Raw genomic sequence first — 25,324 nt, 5'->3', positions numbered from 1 at the left:
GCAAGTTCGTTGGTCGGCTAACTAAAAAAAGTGAATGCAAATAATTAGAGCTCTTAAGTATTGACTTTAACTTATAATTAGTGCTTGAACTTTTCGGGTAAACTGTACCCGCCCGATACCCATTGCGTTTGGTTTACTCGATCCTTAGACCTGATAAACTCGTTTGACCCGTGTTTGGCCTGTTTGGACCGTTTGATCCGATAGACTCGTTATGAGTTTGTACATGATAATTAGAACAATTTGTGTTATGATAATAAAGTTAAACAACACATCATTTACAATAATGACACACGGGAATATCAGGTCATCCCTATTCATACGGTTCTTCCCCGAATATTCACTGCAAAAGGACAAGAAATAACGTGTATGAAAGTTTTACTATTGTATTCACTTTATGATGCGTTGGCTGCTGGGCTTGTAGATCCCTTCAGTGGACTACGCCGATGTTCTGGCGTTTTCTTGAGAATTGGGCCATGTTGTTCCCTTTGTGGATCCTTCCTGGTTTTTTTTTCTTTTTTTGAAAAATGTTGGTACTGCTTGGCTCTAAGACGTTCTTTCTTGATCCTCAGACTTGGACTAGTCTGACACACCACTTTTGTATTTGACGATAATCGGCTTCAAAACTTTTGCACTGCTCTGAATTTTATTGGCTCTGACAGTTTAAAACTATTCAGAGGAGCCTGATATTACAGTATTTGTAAGAAAAGAGACTCTTCTCGATAATAGAACTACTGGTGGACACAGAGACTAGGTTGTGCTGTTCCTAGTTCCGTGAAAATTTTGAAGCTTGATTTTAGAAGGTTTATTTTCCTTGGAAAATTAATAGGTTTACTTCTACAGGAGTCGAACCCGGCTCCGTGAAATCCCGATCTGCCACCAGAAAAGATTTATCTGTAGTAGAATCACAGATAAGTGAAGGGGAATTTCCTTTTTGAAATTCTTGGGTTCGTTTTCACGGTAAATCTCAGATAGAGAAAGCCGGATTAAATGAATTCCACCAGTTTTAATATTGAAATACATATACATATATTTTCCATTAATAGGAATATAAAATAAATATACAAAGATGTTACAATTAAGCAATATCAAATTCAGGTTTCAATTTTGTATTATCAAAGTTTTAAAAGAAGATTGTTCTTGGAAATTGTGGACGTAAAGAACTTAGTATCTCGTACGGACTTGTTAAAAGAAATATGTTTAAAGTATTTTTCAGAGCAGAATAATGAAACTAATACTTATCGTTATATGCTGTCAGAGCAGATGAAATGTTCTAGCTTCCATGGAACAAGGCGTCCTCTGGATGTTAATAGAAGAGAGCCTCTTGGATTACTAGTGAAGTTTAGTCGTTTTCTTCCCTTGTGTTACTGAATAGTTATCTGTTATCAGCTGGGTTTTTATATACAAAAGAATAAGGCTATTAAGCGAGAAGAAACTGGCTTAGAGCAAAACAGCATGTTTACAATATTCTATCTTAGTCGGGAAAGTTGGTGAAAGTGAGTATTATCTCACCATTTGCTAATGTCAATATTGTTTCCACAATTTCCAATAACAAGGACATAGTTTACCTCTGGTCACGTACACAGAGTTCAAGGTTTTGTCTGTCAACACATTTCAGCTAACTTATACCAGTCGGCTGATAATCATCAAATACTCAAAAATACACTCATCGTTTAAACAAGTCTATCTTAACAATATACAGTTTACCTTTGGTCATGGAACTAACTTCTGGTATAATAATAATACTAATAATAAACCACTACCAATAATAATAATAATAATAATAATAATAATAATAATAATAATAATAATCACAAGAAAGAAAAAAAACAAATTATTTAATATGTTACCTTAGATCATGGCACGAGCTAACATGTGATGCATAACCAAAGACGTACTATTAATAAGAGAAAATAAAAAAATATATATATTACGTCAAATTTTACTCTTTTACTACACCACCAAAACTCATCGTCATCAACTCTGACACATGATCCATGGCCTCTAAAGAGTTTACACTTGTAATGAAACCAGGCTGTGAAATTCTGACTGATCGGAGTTTGAATTTCTATGATCAATCGCTTAAGCACCATTCTGTTAGAATATCGGTGGATGTTACCTTTATGATATAAAATGGCAGTGTTTGTCATGGTCTAAATTACGACGAATTTCAATTAAATTATCATGGTATAATTATTTCCTCGTTGAATTATCGATACTTTTCAGTGGAAAAAAGGATGAAATTTGAAAGTTCCAGATCAAGGTCAAGAAAAAAGTATAAAATTTTTCATATAATTAAACGTACAGTCTGAACTTAAAATGTGCGTGCAATGAAGGTTACAATACAAATATTATGCCTATTTTTCTCACAACATTATGGGTTGATTGCCATGTGCTTTATGTAAGCGCTCCTTATAATAAATGTAAGCTTCAACAATTATTATAGTAGAAAGCAATGAATATACGAGGCATGTTTTTTTTTTTAAGTAAGATCCGTTTTGTTGTAGACACTAGTAGTTCGCGCGCATACCGCAACGAGCGTGTTCGTCGTGTACCGGCATGCCTCGGGAACAACTGTGCTCAGTTTCAGCTCTGTAGCTGACTTGTACGGTTGTGTTCTGTGCTTTCACAATGTTTAAGACTATCAAGTCGCCCGGCGTGTGTGAGGTTCGCTCAGTGATACGGTTTTTGTCAGCGAGAAACCTGTCTGCTGCAGAAATTCATCGACAGATTTGCGAAGTGTACGGTGATACTGTTATGAGTGCAAGCAAAGTGCGTAAGTGGGTACGAGAATTCAAAAATGGCCGTGACAACGTCCATGATGAGGACCGCTCCGGTCGCCCTTCTTCGATTACAGACGATTTGGTGGCTTCAGTTGAAGCGAGGGTTCGTGAGAACGGGCGCCTCACAATAACAGGTCTCTCAAACGAATTTCCTGACGTGTCGAGATCAGTGCTTTACAAAATTGTTTCTGAACACCTAAAGTTTAGGAAACTGTGCTCCCGTTGGGTCCCGAAACTCCTAACCGAGAACCACAAAAAACAAAGATTTGAGTGTGCGATGAAGTTCTTGACTCGTTATCACGAAGAAGGTGACGGCTTCTTGAGTCAGATCGTAACTGGAGACAAAACATTGGTTTCTGCATATCACGCCCGAATCGAAGCAACAGAGCATTGAATGGAGACACACACACTTGCATGTAAAGATGAAGGCCAAACAGACTCTGTCCCAGCGCAAAATCATGGGGTCGGTATTTTGGGATAGGCATGGTGTTTTGTTGGTGGACTTCATGCAACGAGGAACCACTATCAATGCAGACGCATACTGCCAAACCCTGAGAAAGCTATGCAGAGCGATTCAAAACAAACGACGCGGCATGCTGACAAAGGGCATTATCCTTCTCCATGACAATGCAAGACCTCACACTGCAGGTCAGACCCGCGATTTGTTGGACAGTTTTGGCTCGGAAGTTTTAGACCACCCACCCTACAGTCCTGATCTTGCCCCGAGCGATTACCATCTGTTCCTCCACCTCAAACAGCACCTCAGTGGCAACCGTTACAATGATGACGATGATGTGAAAACGGCAGTGAACTCTTGGTTATCGGAGCAATCGGCAAGTTTTTATGAAGAGGGTATTTTGAAATTGGTTGAGAGGTAACCTTTCGTTGTGCAGTTATGTTTAAACGGACCTTACTTTAAAAACACGCCTCGTATGAAGCGAAGCACTGAATACTTTGTTTCTCAATTAATAATTGTTTCTCAACTAATAACGATCGTTTTCGATTATTTTTACAAACCAAACCACTACCAATTTTTCATATATAGAAAGTACCCCCCCCCACTCATAAAGGAGAATTTTTAAAACTGCTAGGAGACGTTCTGATCATTTTCAATAAAGAGCTAATACACTGAATTTCAGCTCCGTAAGTTTAGCGACTAGCGAGATACTTAAGGATGCCACGAGTCGAGTTATAACTCAACTCGACTCGAGTTTCGAGTCGAGTCAAAGGCAATTTTCTTGAGTCGCGTCACCGTTTTGAGGTTGAGTTTCGAGTCGAGTCGAGTTTGATAAATGGCTCGCTCATTCAGCTCGTTTTCACTATTTTTGAAATCATCGCCTGATTAGACTGGAAAACGAAAGCCATGAGGAATGTAAGCAGTAATGTGGAATACTTCTAGTGTTGTTCACGACAAGGGTGCATCTCGTCTTGTACTTTTAGTACATCTTGTGGGTACTTTTAGTGCGTCTCGTCTCGTCTTGATAACGAGACGACAATAGATTTTAATAACGAGACAGCCTCAAATGTCATGACCACCAATATAAGTATGTAGTTCTTACCATCAAGGCTGAGACCGGCACGGTCTAATGTTTGAGCCCAAGCAGAAGCTCAATCCGGGTAGTGATGTCAACCGGCCCGGCTCGGTTCAACTGAGCGAGCTGCTCGATTGTGATTAGCCATTGGCTCGGTAGGAACAAGTCATGGACTCGGTTCAATTGAGCCGATGGTTCGAGCCAGCTAGGTTGGGATGAGCCAACGACTCGGCTCATGAGAGCAATCGGCTCGAGCGAGCTCCGTTGAAACGAGTTCATCGGCTTAGTTCAACTCAGCTCAAATGAGTCGATGACTCGAACTGGCTCGGTTGGGTGAGCAATCAGCTTGATTCGGTTCGGCTTGGATGAGCCATCGGTTCGAGCCAGCTCGATTAGGTGAGCTGTTGGCTCGGGTCACTTCTCGATTCGGCTCGATAGTGGATGAGCTGTGAGCCGAGCCACTCGAGCTGTTGACAACCATAAACCCAGGCCGAACAGTATTGAACATCTTTGGCAGGCGCCGTATAAATTTTAACAATTGAAAAGGTAGGATGTGGTAGGTAGCGGCATGAGGTCACGCGGTCCCCTTGCCTATCTTTTCCCATTGTAATTTTTAGAAACTGGGGGGACGCCGTACATATTTTGCAAGGTCGGAGGACGGCATCCCCCCGTATTCCCCCTCACTTTAACCCTTGATTATTATAAATAAATATTAATAATGTGAGTATATTCCATTTGGTTCGGATGTTCATGTAGTCATCATCTAGTTCATAATCTTTCAAAGTTTAATAGCATTTACTATTACAAGAAATTCCTAATATATATATATATATATATATATATATATATATATATATATACCCACCTAAAGTTTTCTCTTTGGACTCACAAAAATTCGCTCACCACTATGCTAGGATATATATTTTCACTGAAATTTGTTAGTAATTATGAAGACATGAAATAAATTCTTCAATATCCTGCTATTTTGAAAACACAATAATAAATAAATATATAAAAGAAAAGTAGTTAGTAACTCTTGCTTCTATCTTAATTGACTTCTTCTATTCTTCTAACCTAAGGTTCGTACACTGTCAGAGCCGTAGCTAAAGGTGGGCGAGAAAAGCGTTCGCCCAAAAAAAAAAAAAAATAAATAAATAAATTAAAAAATAAAAAAAATAAAAATTTTAAAAAAATCTTGCTCGCTCCGCTTTCAATTCGAACGTTTCAATAAGAGTCATTGCAAGTTTTAAATTATTATTTAAAAAGGTATTGTTTATGATTTTTTAATAACGATGTGATATACAAGGTACAGTGTAATAATATCTTGTAGTGTACGGAGGAGCGTTTTCAAAATCGGAAACGGTCCAAGTCTGAAATACGTGTTCGGCGTTGCGATGGTGATGAATTTGCTTAGTTAATCATAATTTTCTACTCAATCAGATTAACCACGATGGTGAGAATGAAGGTATGAAAATGAGAGGAGCGTTGAGACACGTAAGTTGACGTTTGCGCAGGAATATAAACCAGTTGAGAATGCTCGAAGCCTATTGCCAGAACTAACTTAGAACGAATTATTTTTTCCCGAAATTTCTATGAAATTTAACAATTAATTTATTTGTTTAAATTCAATAGATAATACACTTACATATTTGGAACCTGCTTATTAGGGGATCTATTGAATTAGCTATATAGAGCTGTCACATTTTTATCACCGTATATATACTGAAAATGCAGATATAACCAGTGGCCATCGGTTACTATTTGGTACCAAAATGTTCACCATCCTCTTAAGTATTGATCAACATCAATATCATCTCACTATCACTTAAGGTTCCCGAGATATGGCTCCTTAAATCTACCCAAATTAGAACTTTTTTTTCAATATCTTGTAAACGGTTAGTAACGCAAAAAATCTCATCAGTTCTTTGAGGTAGTTTTTGATGCTCTATGGAATGGGCGGCTCAAAATTGAAAAAAATGAAGATGTCAGACACACAGACATAGAGAATTCAGTAACGAACTATTTAAATTCGTTGAAAATGAAGGTAAACAAGGAGAATAATAACATTTTTGAACTTGAAGCAGTTGTAGAATAGGAGCTTAACCCAACGAATTTCGTCTTTTTCAAAGAGGGATCACTAGGCCTACCAGTGATTTTTTTCATTCCATTGACATATGTAATGCTTCCAATTTGAAGAAATTTGTTATGATTTCTCCATCAACTACTTGTATCGCCAGGATATTTCTTCTTTGCATACCTACCGATCTTTACATACTATACATACATACCTATTGTTTTAATTACGTGGATACAAAACACACTCATTATATACATATATACATATATATATATATATATATATATATATATATATATATATATATATATATATATATATATATATGGGGGGGGAGTGTGTGGGGGGTTGTGTATGTGTGTGTGTTAGTGTATACCAGACCAGAAATAGATCCCTCATGTGCCTAGCATACGCGCCTTTGGGGTGTGAGACCCAAGTTCCATTCTCAGCGGGAATTCATGTAGTTCGGATCCCACGTTAAGCTGTAGATCCACGTCTCATACAGCGTTGCTGCTGAACGGGACACTAAACTCAAATATCTAATCCAATCCAATAAAACGAGAAGCAGATATTATACTTATTTCAAAGAGAAATAGTGTTATGATTCCCATTGGCCATTCCTTACAATTTGCAGTCACTTCGAATAAAGCTTAAATTTATGTACTACAACTTCGGGAAATATGTGTATGTATTTTAACTATTTGGTTCATTGTCCAATCATTTGTCTCTTTTTCTTATAAGCATTACTAAAATATCTATTTAAAAAATATAATCGTCTTAAAACATAATGCAGGCAGAGAAACAAAGAAAAATTAATAACAAGTACGGTCAATAAAATAATAAATAATAACTATTCTTGTTTTTAAAACCAGATTTTTTTTTACAAAGTAACTCTCGATAAAAGAAATGTTTTTAAAAATAACACGCCTTGCAAATGAAACAAAACAAAGAAAACCACAAAACAAATATATATTTACAATAATATTATGGAAATTTTCCTACTTTAAAATAAGACAAATAAAATTAACATGAAACGCAAGAAGGAACAGACATCATAGCTTCAATAAATCTGTAAGCATTGCAGCAGGTAAGAAATATGACAATTATTTCAGCTCACTTTCATAAGTCTCTTCGTTGGCTTTTGCCCCTCGTAACTTATGTTACTCATTACAGACGGATACACAAAAGTTCCTCAAAGAAGTGTTACTCCAAGAGTGGAGTTGATGAGAGTTTGACATTAGACACTGGAATCGTATTGGTTAAAAAGGCCGAAGAATTTAGGGAATAAAGTCTTTTCACGCTAACTAGAGATCCGATGACCGCGTGAGCAGGTAGAGAGAATTAAACTTCCTTATCCTTTCCTCCCTCTTATTGTCAATCCTCGGTTTTCTTTAGACGGTCAATCCATAGACGGCACCTGTTTGTAACGTTCATCTCCTTTTAGAAGAAAGAGCTACTACATGTGCTTGTCAAAACAATTTATTGGGGGGTAATCTTTGTGTAAGCACTCCTTGAACTCGCTGAATGATCACCCTGTCTCTTACTCGTACTTCTATATTACTGGTAACCCTGAAACCAACTTAAAAGACGTTATCCTTTTGGTAATATATCTGGTTCCACAAGAAGGAAAGAATAAAAGCGGATGTCAATATGATTTATTGGGGGGTAGTTTCTGGCTGCTCATTTTGTACCTCCCGGTAATGCATGGATAGATTCAACCGTGGGCAGGACACCGGCAAAGAAAATATGTTTAAGAATGATTATCTGTTAATGAAGTAATATACTTGAAGAAATGTGTGTATATTTGTATGAAAACATAGCATCTCCTCACGCGAAATTTGATGATCTGCTCCGCGAAAGATTTGTTGCCTCAAAAAATTTGGAGATCCACAATATATAATTGACATAAAAATTAATGATACGTCTATATCATATTAGTATGTGACAGGCCCGTATTCATGGAGTCTAGGGGGGCGGACCCCTCTAAATTTTTACTGGTCCCCTAAAATTTTCACAGTACGCTTGCAAATGAACTATAAAACTGTGCAAAATTTCAAAGTCAGACGCACTCGACAATCCAAAAATTATGGTCGCCAGTATCTCTCACATACAAATTGAGATGGCCCCCTTCCCCCCACGCAAGCGGCCTTTGGTTTGACAAAGAAAGACTTCACATTCCGTGTTTTCTCTCACTCAGTGACAATTATTTTCTTACGAAACAGAAAATGCGCTGTCCTGTGAGTTCAGGCAGAAACCATTCCTACTGAACACTGGTCGCCAGCTCTAAATTTCTAGTCGCCGATGGCGACTTGGCGACCGGATAATTTGTGCGCTGAGCTATAATATGATGATTAACTATAATACCTTTGGATCGGGATCCCCTGCCAAACTTCTACCGGCTTCCCCTAGATTTTTGGGCTGGCTACCAGCCTAGTATGTGATAAGTGACAGGGCCGTAACTTGAGGAGGGAGGGGGCAAATGCTTCCCCAAGGAAGCTCCCCGCCGTTCGAGGGGACCCATTTTAAGACAAAATTTTCTTACTCCGTATACGATACGTACATGAAATTATAAATGAAGTATCGAATATGTCCACTATATTAAGTAGCATTGTAGCACATTGTCTGGAGGTGCCAGTATATCTGGAGAAGTTTTTTTATTCTTGGGACAGGTATACAGGTATATATATGGGTTTACGATACTTTTTATATGCTTAGACGGACTTTTTTACCTTTTTGTGAACCGATAATGACGTAATTTTACCCATAATTCACCTGATTTTTATTAAATAAACACAATTCATTTTTTATCACTCTACAAAAAATCCTATTCTTTCTTTTATCAGTCCACAGAAAGTCCAGTTTATTTTTTACCAGCCGTGTTTATTTTTTATCAGTCAACAGAAAGAACTGTTTATTTTTTACCAGCCGTGTTTATTTTTTATCAGCCCACAGAAAGCCCAGTTTATTTTTTACCAGCCGTGTTTATTTTTTATCAGTCAACAGAAAGTCCTGTTTATTTTTTAACACTGGTTTATGTTTACATTTTATTACGCATTCGAAAGCTCTATTTATTTTTTATTAAGCAATAGGAAGTTTTATTTATTTTTTAACAGTGCTCAGAAGCACTGATTGTTTTTTTATTTAATTTATCCCGTATGTGTGTCCTTTGCGCTTTCGCCATTACAGTCGCGAGTTTCCCGTCCGACCGCTTTGTATATTTGCCGCCCGCCCGGCACCCGCGCTGCACCGAACGGTAGCGTTGATAGCGCCATTATTGTTTGACCGTGGTGCAAGTTTCCTTTATACTTTTCCGCCCATTTGATTTGTATATTTGTTGCAAGACACTTACGATGCACCGAACGTTAGCTTTTGCTGCCGCCATTACTGTTTGACCGTGCTGCGAGTTTTTTTTATACTTTTCCACCCGTTCGCTTTGTATACCTGATGCCCGTCATTTGCTCAGCAATGGACAATTATGGTATTTTTTCCGCTTCGGTTAGCTTTAAGGACTATACATGATGCGTGTATGATATTGCAACTATGTATTGAATTGCCTTATTATTATTATTATTATTAGTAGTAGTAGTAACGATCCTAGCATTAAATTATATAAAAATAATTTTCGTTGTCATGGACGCGTTTTGAACTCATAACCCTTGCATTACTGATCCATCATCTTAGCGTTTAGCTATCGTTTAACTGGTGAATACAACTGTTTCTTTGGCACTAGTGAAAAGGACCTGTAACGCTATCTATTTGTTATGTTTGAAAATGCTTTACTATCATAGATCCATCTAGCGGTAACAGCTTGAACTACGTGGTCATTTGTTAAGTTTGAATAAACGAAATTAATTTTAATGGCCATACATGATTTGATGTTATGAACTACAGAAATACACTTGTATTATTGATTGATGTCCCTTTGTTAAAAAATTGGAGAGACCATACATTTTTATTTAGAGATAGCTAAGTTGAAATTTATAAACTTCCATATGATTTGTGTATTACGTTTAGAAATGCATACGGATAGGTGTAACTAATAATTATTTCTAGATTATATGACACTGGACATATTTTAAATTGATTATGTATTAATGAATATTATTTGAGGTACAATACTAATATTGTGGAAGGCATATGGCATTTAGTATTGTCATGTTTTATGATATTACTAGTTAAAATTTAAATTTGGCTTTATGGACCATGGGAAGCACACTATTATGGGAAGGGAAAAAGTAAGAGGCATAGATACTATACAGACATTTGTCTGGTCCAAGAAAAAATTATTTAGGACATAAAAATGTTTTACATTTTGATCGAGTGCCCCACCATGAATTTAACCTGGGACCCCTTGCATTGAAGGCAAGATCGTTAGCGAGTATTTTCCATAGCGATTAAATTATACGTCCCACTATAAAATATTTGAGCAATTGTTCATTTTGAAAATTGAACATTACTTTTAAATAAATGAGCCCCTTGGATTGGACTTGAGCTGTGCTTATTTGAGTTTAAACAAAGAGGCTATATAAGACATAAACCTGTTAATGGAAACTTTGAGACGTAGGCTAACGATTAAGTTTGAATTGGTTTTGAGTTTACCACCAATGCTATATGAGACGTGGACCTACTGATTAACATACAATATGAACTCCTGCAGGGAATCGAATTTGGGTTTCCATATTAAAGATGCATATGATTGTGAATTTAGCGCTTTTTTAAACATCAAGGCTATTTGAGACATAAACCTACAGCTTAATGTAAGCCCCGAACCATATGACCCGCACCGAGAATTGAACCCGAATTTCCCACACCAAAGGGGTGTACGCTAATTGCTTACCAATGGAGAACTTTGAATTGTATTGAGAATATTTAACACAGGACTTAGAGAACCACATATGTTTTCACAAGGTGTACATTTTTATTGAAACAGATTAAATATATTTTAGTGATTGAATTATAATAATAATGAAAATTGAATTATAAACTTGCACTATTAAAGAAAATATTGTTTTATTTATTGGATATTTTCATTGAAACCAGTGTTTCAAGACAAAAAGCACTCGATGAATTCGTGGACAGCAGATGCAATCATTTAGATTATGAGTCACGAGTTAAAGGAAGTAAAACCAACGCTAGATCACGTTTATTTTATTTATGTAAATTATACTTTACTCCCTCAGACACGAAGGAAATTTTCCATTGCATACGAAAAACAACTGAATGACCTCATCGGTGTTGCCAATTTGTCATTTAATTGTTTGGTTTTGATGAGTGAAGACCGTAGCCTACTTAGGATGAGTAAGAAGATAGAGGTCAGTGAAATATTTTATTTGGCAACGCTTGCGCACGTGATAATGAGAAAGCATGACTGTATTATCTTCTCCCCTCTTTGAGGGAGGGCATAATATGCATAAACTTTTAGTACATCAGTATTGAGCCCTTTTTTGAATCAAGATTTTGCAGAAGCAACGTCGGAAGATTTAAATTCTTATTGTGTTAATTGTGTACTGTGTGATAATATTTCCTTTGATTATTTAAAAGTTATTGGTAAGTTTAATTGAAATTTTATTTTATATTTAAACAATTTTAGCTGTATTATTAAAATTATGCGTTTTGTTTGGAGTAAATTTGAATGATAATAAAATAGACGCGCACATTATTTTTGTTTTAATCTAAATTTGTATTCATAAATATTGATGAATGTGCTGTGTTTAATAGACAGAATTGGATGTTATTATTTTAGACAGAGTTGAGCTGAATTTCAGTTTAATGTACTGTTTAACATTGAGGCTCGTGAGCCTTTTGCTTAACATTAAATGTGGAAATATACAAGTTTGCGTTGGGAATGGAACTAGGGGTCTATAATATAATTGATTGTAAATTTAGAGCTTTTTTTCACCAAGGCTTTTTGAGATATGAACTTATAGATTAATGTAGGCCACATAAACTGGGGAATTGACCGGGTTTTTTTACACCACCACATAGTCATGAAAGAGCTTTAACTACTAAAAATAAAATTTAACGGTAGCTTAAGGGATATGGATTTAGATTTTAGGCTTTCCTTTTAATTGGAAGAAGCGGGCTAAACCCTGGCATTTATTTGTTGTAAAAACGTGGAAAACTGTGGCTAGGGTTATACACTTTTTTCAACTGGAATTGAACACGTAGCTTATAGATGATGTGTATGTATTTAGGCAAAGTGGGGAAATATATTTACTTTGGACACTTTTATGAAATAGTATTACATATTTTAATGTTTCCAGGAGTATTAAAAGAAGAAAGCTTATTATTGACTGGATTACATCACGAATTGCAGCACTAGATTTAATTAAAAACGAATTTGCTTGATGAGAATGAACGATGCTTTACTGCAGATTGATTTAATACAGATAGCTTGAGAAGGCAGAATTAGAGAAAATTAGATTTTCTGATGTTACCTTATTAAAATGTGAATCTATTAAATTATTGTAGTACAGTAGGATTTATACAGAAATTATATTATTATGTTCATTAGTATTAATTTGTGGCTGTGAAACAAAACAGTATTATATTTGTGAAGGAAGTTTTGGGGCATTATTTTGACTTACATAGTTAGAGCAGTTAGACAAAACATTGGATCGTAAACAACACGTTTATTGCCATCTATTAACCAAAGTAAGAATTAAGTGTAGAAAACAGTTACATGACCTCCGTAAAGTTTTTTTAAATTTAGAGATACTTACGAAACCATAAAGGATTTTACATTGTACATAGAGTATAGTGGTAGGATTTAGTTTAAATTAATACGTTTTATCGTAATATTGAGGACAGAACGATGGCTAATTAAATCAATTACTTTAACAAAAATAAGTTTCTATGGATTTTTTTGGCTAGCTATAACTTGTTCTGGCGTTCAACGCGTATGACTGCAGATTTTAAGAACAATTTGAATTTGAGTTTTAAGTGATGATAAGCGTAGATTTGTTTTAGGACATTTCAATTTTTTTTACAGAGTTTTGGTAAATGAAAACATTTGTACGATAAGTTGTTTTGCTAGTTTCAGAAAATTGCTGTATATGGGATTCAACATGTAGAGAATTTCTTTAAGTGCTAGAGGGAACTGGATTAATTTTAGTTTAATAAAAATATTATCCCGTGAACACGGATTGTTGAATATTGCTTTTGCTTGCAAAAAACTGAGCAATAGAGATAAGATTTTATTTTCAGTTTATTGATTTGTATTAGTAGAGAACTCCTTATTAGCTAATTAATTTGTACCTTTTGTGCTTTAGTTTATTTTAAGAGCATACTAATTATTTACAGAAACAAAATTTTATAGGAACTGTTAAGTTTGATGAAATGAAAATGTGGGTGGGAGAATCCATGGAGAAGCATAGCTTCTTAGAGAAACTAGTAATTATTTTATGACCTGTAGAACCTCAGATCACGTTTAACGCAGAATATTTGCTATTGTTATAATTTTGAGAAATACGGAATAAAGAATGTGGTGAGAACACGCTTAATATAATGAATAATAAGATGAATGGCATATTCATGAACTAAGACTTAAATTATTGCTTTAAAAACAAAACCTACAGGGTTCTACAGTTTTGTATAGGATTAATGTTTATTTGTTACAGCACTTTTGTTTGTAAGAACAATTTGAATTGATTTAGGAGACAGTTAGATTTGAAATCGTCCTAGTATTATAGTGGTTAGGATAGCTTGTTTGTTGGATATATTGGAATGCAATTGTAGGGAGCTCCAATGGTGAACGCTTTGCCCTGCCCTAAAGTATAAATTTGAACTTTTCATGGTAAAACCACCTGTTATTTTAGTATTTAATACATTTCTTGTAATAGTTTTAATCAATTTTACGGAATTTAGGTTTTGAATGTTCGTTGAGATACTTGCTTTGAAGATGAGATTTTATTGCTAAGATCTTAACTTCCTTGTAATAAACTAGTTGGACAAATACTGTTTTATTACAGGTACTTGTACAAATTATGGTTTTACTCATAATTATTTGAGCATAATGCAAACCGTTAAGTTCGTTTTGAACGAACAAAATATATTTGCCATTGCATGTTGGTAGACATTTTGTACAAATAAATAAAACTAGGCGCAAAAACACTTAATATTTCTTCTATATATTGTAAAAATTACTCAGAACGGTAAAATTATTTCTTGTTTGCATAAAAATCAAATGTACTATCATATTGAAAGCAAAAAAATATAATTTGCCTCGTATACTGAAATGCGGAACTTGGATACAAACACGTGCTACTTGGGAAAGCGTTAAATTGAGATTGCGTCGCTCCGTGGCCTAGTAAGTAAAGCGCCGGACTCATGCACTAAAAGTCGCGCGTTGGATCCTCGGTCAGGCTGTGATAAGAATTTTTTTCTTTTTTTACTTTTGTTTGATTATATTATATTTCCATATTTTCCTTTTCTATGAAAAGTTGTTTTTATTTGTATTCTCCTAATAAATTAGTCGGAGCAAATTGTATTTGCGAACTTGAAAAATGAATTGTTTGTTGTGCAATTTTAATTTCAACGCTTTTTGTAGAAGCTCGGAATAAGCATAGCTTGTAAACTTACAAATAATTTTGTGGATAAATAATTTTAAAGATTGAAAATTAAGTGGAGTTTGTAAAAGTTTTTTTTTTCACGGAAGACACGATAAAACTTATGACAGAAGTAAATTACAGGGAATGCCGGAAGAAAGTTTGCAAGATTCATAAAGTTAATTGAAAATGGAATAAGACACTAAATTATCACCGTGTTTATGAGAGCTGGATTGTAGGTTAGGAACATCCACACTGCACGTTTTGGACCCTATAGTTATATTTGTCAAAATTATGAGAGTAGGGACTGTTTATAGATAAGAAAAAAGCAATTTACTAACGTATTTAAAATAAATGTAGAACTTGCATACGTTGATACAATTAGGCGGAACACACTTGACTCACCACGCTTCCCTCCAAAGTGACATTTGCATATTTTGGTGTAGTAAGTAAGACGTTTGCCTCATACACTTGCGGTCCCCGGTTCAATCATGGACTTACCAATTTTACGTGCTACGCTTATTTTTATATTCTCCTTTTCTATGAAAAGTGGAAAAATTATTTATTGAATCCTATCTTTTAATCCCTCACATGTATAACGTGTTTGAACAGTATATGTGAACACATTTTTATTGTTTCGTATAGCAAGCTATACTCCTTGTTAAAATATGACCCTTATGCAGGACCCACACGAACAGCATGTGACCAAATAAAAGAAAATGACCCCTATGCAGGACTCACATTATTTATTCCTGCGCTTCATTAGAAGCTACCTGTTAAAAAAGATGTGAGAATATTTTAATTTATTAGAAGCTTCGTGTTAAAATAGAGTGTGAACCTACAAATAATTCCATGACAGGGACGGCGCAAGATAAGAAAGAGTGGTGGGATGGTTTACTGAAAATGGCACTGGTTTGTTGTAAAATTAGTTAAGCGAGTGCAATTACATGGATACTACACAGTACGCGGGAGGGTGGTCTATAAGTATATTTGTGAAGAATATTAGGACGAATTTATCCTAGCAGGTTAGGCAATAAGGTGCGACACTGTCGTAGTGTTGGAATGCATATCGTTAAGGAACTAAAGGGTAATTCTTACTTTTATACTTTTTTAACAAAATAGTCGGAACAACTTATGTTTATTTTAGTTTCATCACTTTATTAGAAGTTCCGTGTTAATTATTTATTCATTTGTGTTATTTATAATAACACTCGTTGTTAAAAAATGTGTGTGTGTGTGTGTGTAACTGAGTGAGTGAGTGAATGAGTGAGTAAGTTTGTGACTGTGTGTGTGTGTGTGTGTGTGTAACTGAGCAAGTGAATGAAAAATGAAATCTTTAAATCCCACGGTTATGCCGGTTATGCTAAATGTGAGCTAAAATAAGCTCTTAAAAGTATATAGGAAGTGGGAGGAGAACCCCAAGGAAACGGTGTTTGTCCACCACAATTTATAAAAAATAAATTCAAACTTAAGGTTTGTCATGAAAATGTTGAAATAATTGGCAAAAGCATGGTTTGAACCCTGGATTTTTAGCACCAGAGGTGAACGCTTTACCACCGAGCCACCGCGCCCATGAGTGAGTGAGTGAGTGTGTGTGAGTAAGTAAGTGAGCGACTGAGTGAGTAAATAAATGTAAGTAAGTAAGTAAGTGAGTGAGTGAATTATAAAAATACTAAATAAAACTAACAGATACAAAATACATGTTTTAGACTTAGAATACAGAATAAAATAAGTTTGTTTGATTTAATCCTCATGCCACGATGTTTTGTTTATGCACAAGTTTTAACATTTTGATGCTTTTTCTAACCTTGTATAGTTTAGCTTCAGTTGACCCGTACCCTTTTATACATATTAGGCTACCTCTTCTAAACCAATATTTCTTTTATCATGGTTTCCTTATTGTTTGTTTCAGAGACTTTTTTATTAGTTTTCCTTGAACTGTTATTGGTTTTGATTTTATCTTACATTTTAATACTTGATAGAATATGAAACAATTAGCATTTCGTTTTACCTAGTACCATTCACACAACTAATTCTTTTCTCAATCTTTTCTCTACTCTGTTACCCTTTCTCTCCCTCTCTCTTCCTGTTTTTCCTGTCTCTCCGCCTACTTTGTTTCTTTCTTTTCACTTACTCCAATCTACATAACTATACCTTTTCTCTCTCTCCCTCTCTCTTCCTGTTTTCCGTCTGTCTCTCCGCCTACTTTGTTTCTTTCTTTCTTTTCACCTACTCCCATCTACATAACTATACCTTTTCTCTCTTTCTCCCTGTTTTTCCTCTGTCTCTTAGCCTACTTTGTTTCTCTCTCTTTCCACCTACTGCCATTTACATAACTGTATCCTCTCTCTTTCTTCCTCTTTGACAATTAAACTATTTGTCTTTTGTTTTCCTCTATTTATTTGCTTTATTACCTTCTAAACCTAACCTAACCATGATCTGTGTTTCCTTTCTTTATCTTTTGTTTTTTTCTTTGCTTTTCCTCTATTTGATTTATTAACTTCTAAACCTAACCTAACCATGATCTGTGTTTCCTTTCTGTATCTTTTGGTTTTTGCTCTTGTACCTTTTCTGCCGTTTGTAGTGTTTCCTCTCTACTTTTCCGTCGCGTGTAGTATTCTCTCTCTTCCTCGGTACCTATTTTTGACTGTATTTTTTCTTTTCATTGCCCTCTAGCTATGCCATACCAAATACCTTTTCTTTCCTATTTTTTAGCTATCTTTTTCTCCCTGGCTATTTGTTCTGTTTGTTATCTATGTTCTCTAATTACCTTTTGCTTATTATTTTGTAACTTTAATTGGATCATATTTCGCCTTATATTCAATTGCTTCATTAGAAGCTCGTTGCTAATTATTTGCATTCTCCTAATATTTTAATGGTTCCCTTACTAAGCAACTTACTTTTACGGATCGCATGCCAGAGCATGCTCCTAAGAACAGCTAAGCTAACTTAACCATACTCTGTATTTTTATGTCTCATGGTAGTTGGAGTATCTTTTGTTTTGCTTTTCTTTGGTTTTTGGATGTACTCCTACAAGATTTCTATGCCAGTGTACTAAGACTTCATGTTTCTGTTTGGTTGTACATATATTATTTAGCATGCTTCTACGAAACAGCACATATTATATTAGACCTCTCCCATACTAGTCTTGGATATTTACCTTTGGCTTTTATTAGACTTGTCGCTACTTGTCCATTCTTTAGCTTGCTGCTTGAAAAATTTCTGTTAATAGATTTAATATACGTAATCTTTAACACGAGAATCATCATAAGATGGGTCTTTTGAACTAATATTATCTAAGGATCAATATAAATATATACATGCTATATTCATATAAGGTAATTGTGCTATATAGTGTAGGCATAGAAGAATCTATACTAGATATATATTTAATACATACATATAAAAAGCTATGCTAGATATATATATATATATATATATATATATATATATATATAAGAATCTATAGTAGATATACATACATATAAGAATCTATGCTATATATATACATATAAGAATCTATAGTAGATATATATACATATAAGAATCTATACTACGCACAGTGTATGCATATAAGATATTCTAAAGTAAATATATATAAATAATGTATACGAATCTAATACAAATTATGATATGTTTTAGGTTATCCATCGGTGTGGTCGATTCAAGAACTTACTACCAGAAGTATTAGAGGTAGTACCAAAAGTATTTTTCTTTACCAGTTTGTAATAAATTACTCAAATAGAACATCCTTGTTGCAATGTAATAAATAATTCATATTATTTACAATGTTAGTTTAAGAACTGAACCGCTGCAATTATTTTATTCGTTCCTTTGTTTCACAAACTGTTTTTTTAATATTCTCCTTTTCCATGGAAAGTCGTAAATTATTTATTGAATCCTATCTTTTAATTCCTCACATGTATAACATGTTCGAACAATATGTGAGTGTACTAAAATAAGCTCCTTGTTAACTTTACTTCAATCGATTGCTAAGCAAACTTAGAACACTTACAGTGTGAACCTTCAAACAATTTCATATAGAAAGTGGTAATAGAAGCTACGCTGCAAAACTGTAAACAAATCGTATCTTATGTTTAAACTCTTCTAATTTTTAATGGTTCCCTTGCTAAGCAAGCTCAGGCCAGCTACGCTGGGAACTTGTAAATAATTTGTTCAATCACTTCAATAGAAGTTCCGTGTTAAAATTAGAAAGATGTAAAACTAACTACGCTGTGATTATAGTAGAAGTTTGAAGTAGTAAAAGATTGTCTTTTTGTTTTAGGATACTCCAGCAGATCAATTGGACTTATCTCTTTTGGACCTTTGAAGAAATTGGAATTAAAAACCTGCAGATATCCTGTAAGTATGCAACCAATATTAATTCCGTTACATATCCTGTTTCATAATATACTTTCTTGAAATAATCTTTAATTTGTTCAGCAACTTTGTTTGTCGTTTCGATTTCATTGAAATCTCATAAAGAGCAGCTAGGCTGCGAACCTACAAATAATTTGTTGGATCGTATCTTTTATTCCCTCACATGTTTGAACAATATGTGAGTGTACTAATTATTTGTATTCTCCTAATAAATTAGTCGGAGCAACTTATTTTTATTTTAGTTTGATCACTTCATTAGAAGTTCGGTGTTAATTATTTATTGGTTCGTTTTCATTAAAGAAAACTCAAAGAAATTAAATTTTGAACTTGTAATTAAGCTCATTGTTAAACTGAAAGTTGATAAAAAATGATTACTAAATAGCTTACTGTGCATTAATTTTGTAACGAAATGATAAATATAGAACTGAAATTGTATACTAATAAATGTTTTTATTGTTTCAGTGTTGACAGCGGCATACAAGTGCACCGAAAATTAATACAACGTGTCCTGTTAGATCTGTTGACATCTAACCAGCGGTGGTAAGTGTTGCAAACTTTAAAATTTTAGTTCAAAGAATATATGAACATTAAATGATTAAAATTTTAACTTAATGAAACTACAATATTAAATTTTATATAACGAAAGACATACTGACAAATAATTTTGACTAAACTAACTTTATATGTGCGCAACTTAATTAATGAACAATTCAAGTTATATCTAAACATATTTTCATTTGAAACATTTAATTTTGAAAATTACATTTTGCATTAACATTTTCATTTTGCAATTAAAGAGTTTCATGTAAAAATATAATGAATTACATTTTACAATAAAAGTTTAATGTAAACAAAAATTACATTTTTACTTTTGCATTTTTTAAATTTACACTTTGCATTTTTATTTTACAATCAAAGAGTTTTATGTAAACATGTGAAAATTGCATTTTACTTTACACCTTTACATTTTACTTTTACATTTTTTAATTTACACTTTTGCATTTTTTTATTTTACAATCAAAGAGCTCCATGTAAACATATAAACAATTGCATTGCAAGAATTTAATTTCACTTGAAAAATAGACATTAACGTTTACAGTTAAAGTAGAAAAATAAAATTAACTCAACTTTCATTAGAAGTGCATTATAAAAAATATTTACAAAGTTTACAAATTGAATAATAGTCACAAAATATTTATTGATTATATTAGTTTTCTTTGTTGATGCATTTCATTGAATAGTCTAGAACAGCTATCATATTAATAATTTTATTTGTTTTTATTTTGTTTGTTAATTTAATATGTTTTTCTCTAGCCGTATATCTTTGAAATTTAGTAATTGATCTTTTAAATAATTATGCTTTTCCTAAATTGATTTAATTATTTTAATTTTTCTATTCCTATTTAATAAATTTTCTCTGCTGATTGATGTTTAACTATGATTTGTAACTATTAACCCTTTCATTCTAACCATACGTAATTTTTAACTATAATTTGTAACTAATAGAGCTTTCATTCTAACCATACGTAATTTTTTCTTAACTATAATTTGTAACAATTAAGTATTTAAATGCTATTTTGAATAAACTGTAATAAAGTATTTTTTTAAATCTAATACTATTACTTTTTAATATTTTGGTGAATTAAATATAGTTTTGCTGTTGTTTTGATATTGTGACTCAGAAACTGACATAAACCGTTTTTTCTAACATGTTTTATTTTCTTGTTTGTTTGTTGCTATATTATTTAATTTTTGTTGTTTACTATGCTATTTTTTTTAAATTGCGTTTACTACTATTTTGTTGTTCGTATTGCTAACGTTATTTTTAAATGATTTTTATTCTTTAAAATGTTTGCATCATAGATGTCCTTTCAAATATGAAAATATTAATGTCCGTAAAATTAAACATTGTCTAAGATCGAAAAACTTCGAGAATGTCACATGACTTTAAATTATATATGTTGTAAAAAGAGTAGTATTACTTTAGCAAATATTTTCATGTCGTCTGGGTTTGAGATTTTCTTTGTTTAATGCATCTGGGTACGAGATTACATTTTTCCGAAAGTATAAATAGCACGTAATAAACCGTGTAAATTGACTTTAAAAGAAGTACTGCAAGAGTAAAGACGTTTCTACTTGTACTTTTCCAAACATTGTTATTGGAAACTATAATTAGATTTGCTGGTCCCGAACTATTGTAGAATAAACATTTATCCATATTTCGGTAAACACATAGTGGATTATATTATAAAGTTAGTTATCTTCGAAGAACTTCGCATGGAATTCTGAGAATTTTTCATATCTGCGTCTATATAAGAGCGGGAAAAGTGCGCGATGGTCAGAATAGCAAAAGAATTTATACGGTGAAGACGTCTCTTCGTGTTGTCATTTAGTTAACGGAAAGTGTTGTTAACTAATAAAGTTAAACAGTATCTTTAAGAAGATACTTAGTAAATTATAATTCGTGTGGAATTTTGGAAATTTACATTATCTGCGTGTATATAAGAAGCTCAAAATCGTTAATTGGTTATTCTACAGAATACAGTTCCACCGTGCGGACGTGTTTTCGTGTTTTTGGATACAAAATAAATAAACGGGCGCAAATCCTGGAAAGTATAGAGTCCATAGAACAATTGGAAATCGTTTCAATATAATTACTTGTGGAGGTAACATTGCTCCGTTGATTCTAAGTTAGAAGATTTTTGGAAGTGGCCGTAATTAAAGGAATAGTGTTTATAAGATTTACGCAAAATATAGTTCAGTTTGTTTTTGTACTTCGAGGTGTAAACATAGTCTTTTAGGAAGTTACCGCAATTAAAGTTTACACATAAAAGCAAATTAAAATATCCGAGAGATATAAATTAGTGTATGATAATAAGGTGAAATAACTAATTAATTGTTTGTTTAGATTCAACGATGGCATACGAGGGAATCAACATAATTAAAGCCATGTTGCAGATGTTGGAATCTCATGAATACAACGATGCAGGAGAGATTTTCTTTACGTGGGAGGTGGTGACGCAATGGCATGCATTAGGGGTGCGTGTGTATAACGAGCAACGCGCGTTTACTACGTGCATTGTTGGCGCATTTTGGTCATGACCCAGTTGTTATTTTGACAAGTTGTAAGGATATTGTTGATTTATATCGTACGGGCTTTTTTCGTCAAGATAACATCCGGGTATTGGCGCGTGAAAAATTTAGAGAGTTGGTATCTGCAGGGAAGACTTCTGGCTTAACTGCAGATGACTCTGTCGAGTTCATGGATGAACCTGTAAATTTGCCAGGTCCTAGTTCTGCACCAGAAAATCAAATGTATGGTGCTGGAACAAATGATAATTTTTCCATCATTGGTAGTAAAACCAAACATTATCCATACTTTGGCTTGCGGGGAAAGGAAATTACTATAAAACGCGTACGTAACATAGGAATCGAAGACCCGGTTGATTATGTGCAGAAACTCTTTGAGTATGTACAACAGCATGCGTTAAACGACGTTGACGATAACATGTATGTTGGTATGGTTATCGAGATCTCTGCCTCGACAATAAACAAGCCAGTATACATGACGTGGCGTCCTAACAAGGAATTGAACCCGGAGGCCTTTTTTAGATCAGTAGAGAACGTACTTAATAGTAATGAACACTTCCTTTTCGGGGATTCAGTAATCTTTAGGATACACACTGTAAATCCTCGCAAGGGAAGAGGTCGAACACGTGGCACTAATAAGTACGTTGATGTTACTACACACCATGAACAAAGTACCATCCCGTTGAACAAAGACATATACTGTCTTCCCAAGAGTATTATTCTTGGGATGGCAAAGGCCGAGCATGATCGTAAGCAGATATATGAATTAAAAAATCACCCGAAACGTTTACTCAAGCAAGCCAAGGATTTGTGTAATGATGCTGATGTTACCACTGAACATCAAAATGGCTGTACTATTGATGATGTGAAAAAATTTCAATACCTGGCACCCAACTACCAAATCGTAGTATATGAAAGGAACGCCATGAACAGGGAGTACAATGTAATTTATCCGGGAGTAAAAGCAGAAAAGCAAATCCTTATCCATTACGAAAAAGATCATTATGAATTAATTACATGAATTACCTCTCTGTTGGGTGTCAAAGGATATTGTAAGCATTGTTTACAGGGATATAATCATGCACAATACCATAAATGTGGTGCTAAGTGCAATGCATGTGAAGTATACCACGAGGTATGTGCTGATGATATTAAACGGGAGTGTAATGATTGTCATAGATTGTTTCCTTCGGCTAAATGCTTTGCGAATCATAAGCGTGTAATTGGACGTGGCAAGAGTTTATGTGAAACAACAAGGTTTTGTACCGAATGTGCTAAAATGTACGATTTACGTCGTAGGAAATCTGAGCATCAATGTGGTGAGCGTTTGTGTAAGTCTTGTGACAAACATGTAGACGCTGACCATATTTGTTATGTTCAGAAGTCCAGTCATTCACATATTGATAGATTCCAATACATCGTGTTTGATATGGAAACGATGTTACTTCGTAAGAATGAATGTGAGGAACAAGAACACTGCGTTAACTATGTGGTTTGCAGGAATATATGTCATTCTTGCAAGGACACAGAGCTGGATGACCCATGCTTTGTTTGTAGAAATGAACACGGAAAACGTGAGTTTGACTTTTCAACGATCGATGAGTTCATTAAGTTCGTATTAATGCCTCGTCCAAAGTTTCAAAAAATCATTGTGCTTTCGCACAATGGTTCTAATTACGATGTTCAGTTCAGTTGTAGGAATTTAATAGAAAAACATTGCTTATCTCCCACACTTATTATGCAGGGTCAAAAAATTATTGAAATGCGGCTTGGTAATAAAATTATTTTTCGGGATACTTACCTCTATATGGGTATTAAGCTGTCAAAATTACCCAAAACTTTAGGCTTGCGCGGTAATTTACGAAAAGGATATTTCCCATATTTGTTATATACGTTTGAAAATCAAAATTATGTAGGTAAGATTCGGAATCATAAGTTTTTTGATCCTGATAGTATGAGTTTTTCCGATCGACAGCAATTAATCACCTGGCACCAAGAACGTGCTTTGAGTGGTGAGCAGTATGATCTGCACAAGGAGATGGTAATGTACTGCCGCAACGATGTTAAAATCCTCGCTGAAGCGGTCATCAAGTTTTCAAACTTGATCGAGGAAAAAACTCACGGTATTCAATGTTTTATTTCTTCGTCTACTATTGCAAGTTTGGCTATACTAACGTATCGGTCTACATACTTACCTGAAGAGACCATTCCAGTTATTCCTCCTCTCGGGTTCGATCACCGTGACCAGCAGAGCTTAAAAGCAATGTATTGGTTAGGGTATTTGGAACGTACCGAAGGAAAAAGATTTCAGCATTCTGGGAATGGATTGGAACGATCTTTTGGTAAATATAATGTCGATGGGTTTGATAACCTGACAAAAACTGCATACGAATTTAATGGGTGTTACTTCCACGGGTGCCCAAAGTGTTATACAACGCTTCGGGATCAGCCTCTTGACAGTTCCTCTAGTTTTGCTATATCAATGCAAAAACGGTATGAAAATGCAATCACAAAAACCGCATTCCTAAAAAAATTAAACCTCAACGTTGTTGAGATATGGGAATGTGAATAGGACAGCATGGTGAAAAACGACAAAAAATTACAAGTGTTTATCAAAACTCAATGTAAGGACCTTGTCAATCATCTTGCACCTAAAGAAGGTTTTCACGGTGGTCGTACTGAATGCTTTAATGCATTGCACAAATGTAGCAGTGACGAAACAATTCAGTATCTGGATGTAACATCGTTATATCCGTATGTGATGGCTCGTAAGCCGATGCCTGTAGGGAAGCCTAAAATACATAAGGGGCCGGACTTTCCAGAAGTGGAAAGAATTCACGGGCTAGTTAAATGCACCATTTTGCCCCCCAAAGATCTCTTTTTTCCGGTGTTGCCGTATACGTGTAACGGTAGACTTAT

The 25,324-nt window shown here is 34.3% G+C and overlaps 1 protein-coding gene across 1 annotated transcript; it reads left to right on the top strand.

Annotated features, from left to right (window-relative positions):
- Window positions 1–19,218: 19,218 nt before the first annotated feature.
- LOC145688976 (uncharacterized) lies at window positions 19,219–24,904 on the top strand. The gene is made up of 3 exons (XM_081763132.1): window positions 19,219–19,297; window positions 19,778–19,855; window positions 22,224–24,904. The coding sequence occupies exon 3, from the start codon at window positions 22,578–22,580 to the stop codon at window positions 23,424–23,426; it is 849 nt and encodes a 282-aa protein (XP_081619258.1). The 5' UTR covers window positions 19,219–19,297; window positions 19,778–19,855; window positions 22,224–22,577; the 3' UTR covers window positions 23,427–24,904.
- Window positions 24,905–25,324: the final 420 nt, after the last annotated feature.

Source organism: Thermobia domestica, chromosome 7 (genome assembly GCF_964235325.1).
Source record: "Thermobia domestica chromosome 7, izTheDome1.hap1.1, whole genome shotgun sequence".
NCBI classification, from domain to species: Eukaryota; Metazoa; Arthropoda; class Insecta; order Zygentoma; family Lepismatidae; genus Thermobia; species Thermobia domestica.
The sequence above is the reverse complement of the archived record's forward strand: the minus strand, read 5'-3'. Positions and strand labels throughout refer to the sequence as shown.

Bases quoted from the DNA above. Each gene is read 5' to 3' on its own strand.
- LOC145688976 (XM_081763132.1), top strand. From the start codon at position 22,578: ATGGATGAACCTGTAAATTTGCCAGGTCCTAGTTCTGCACCAGAAAAT.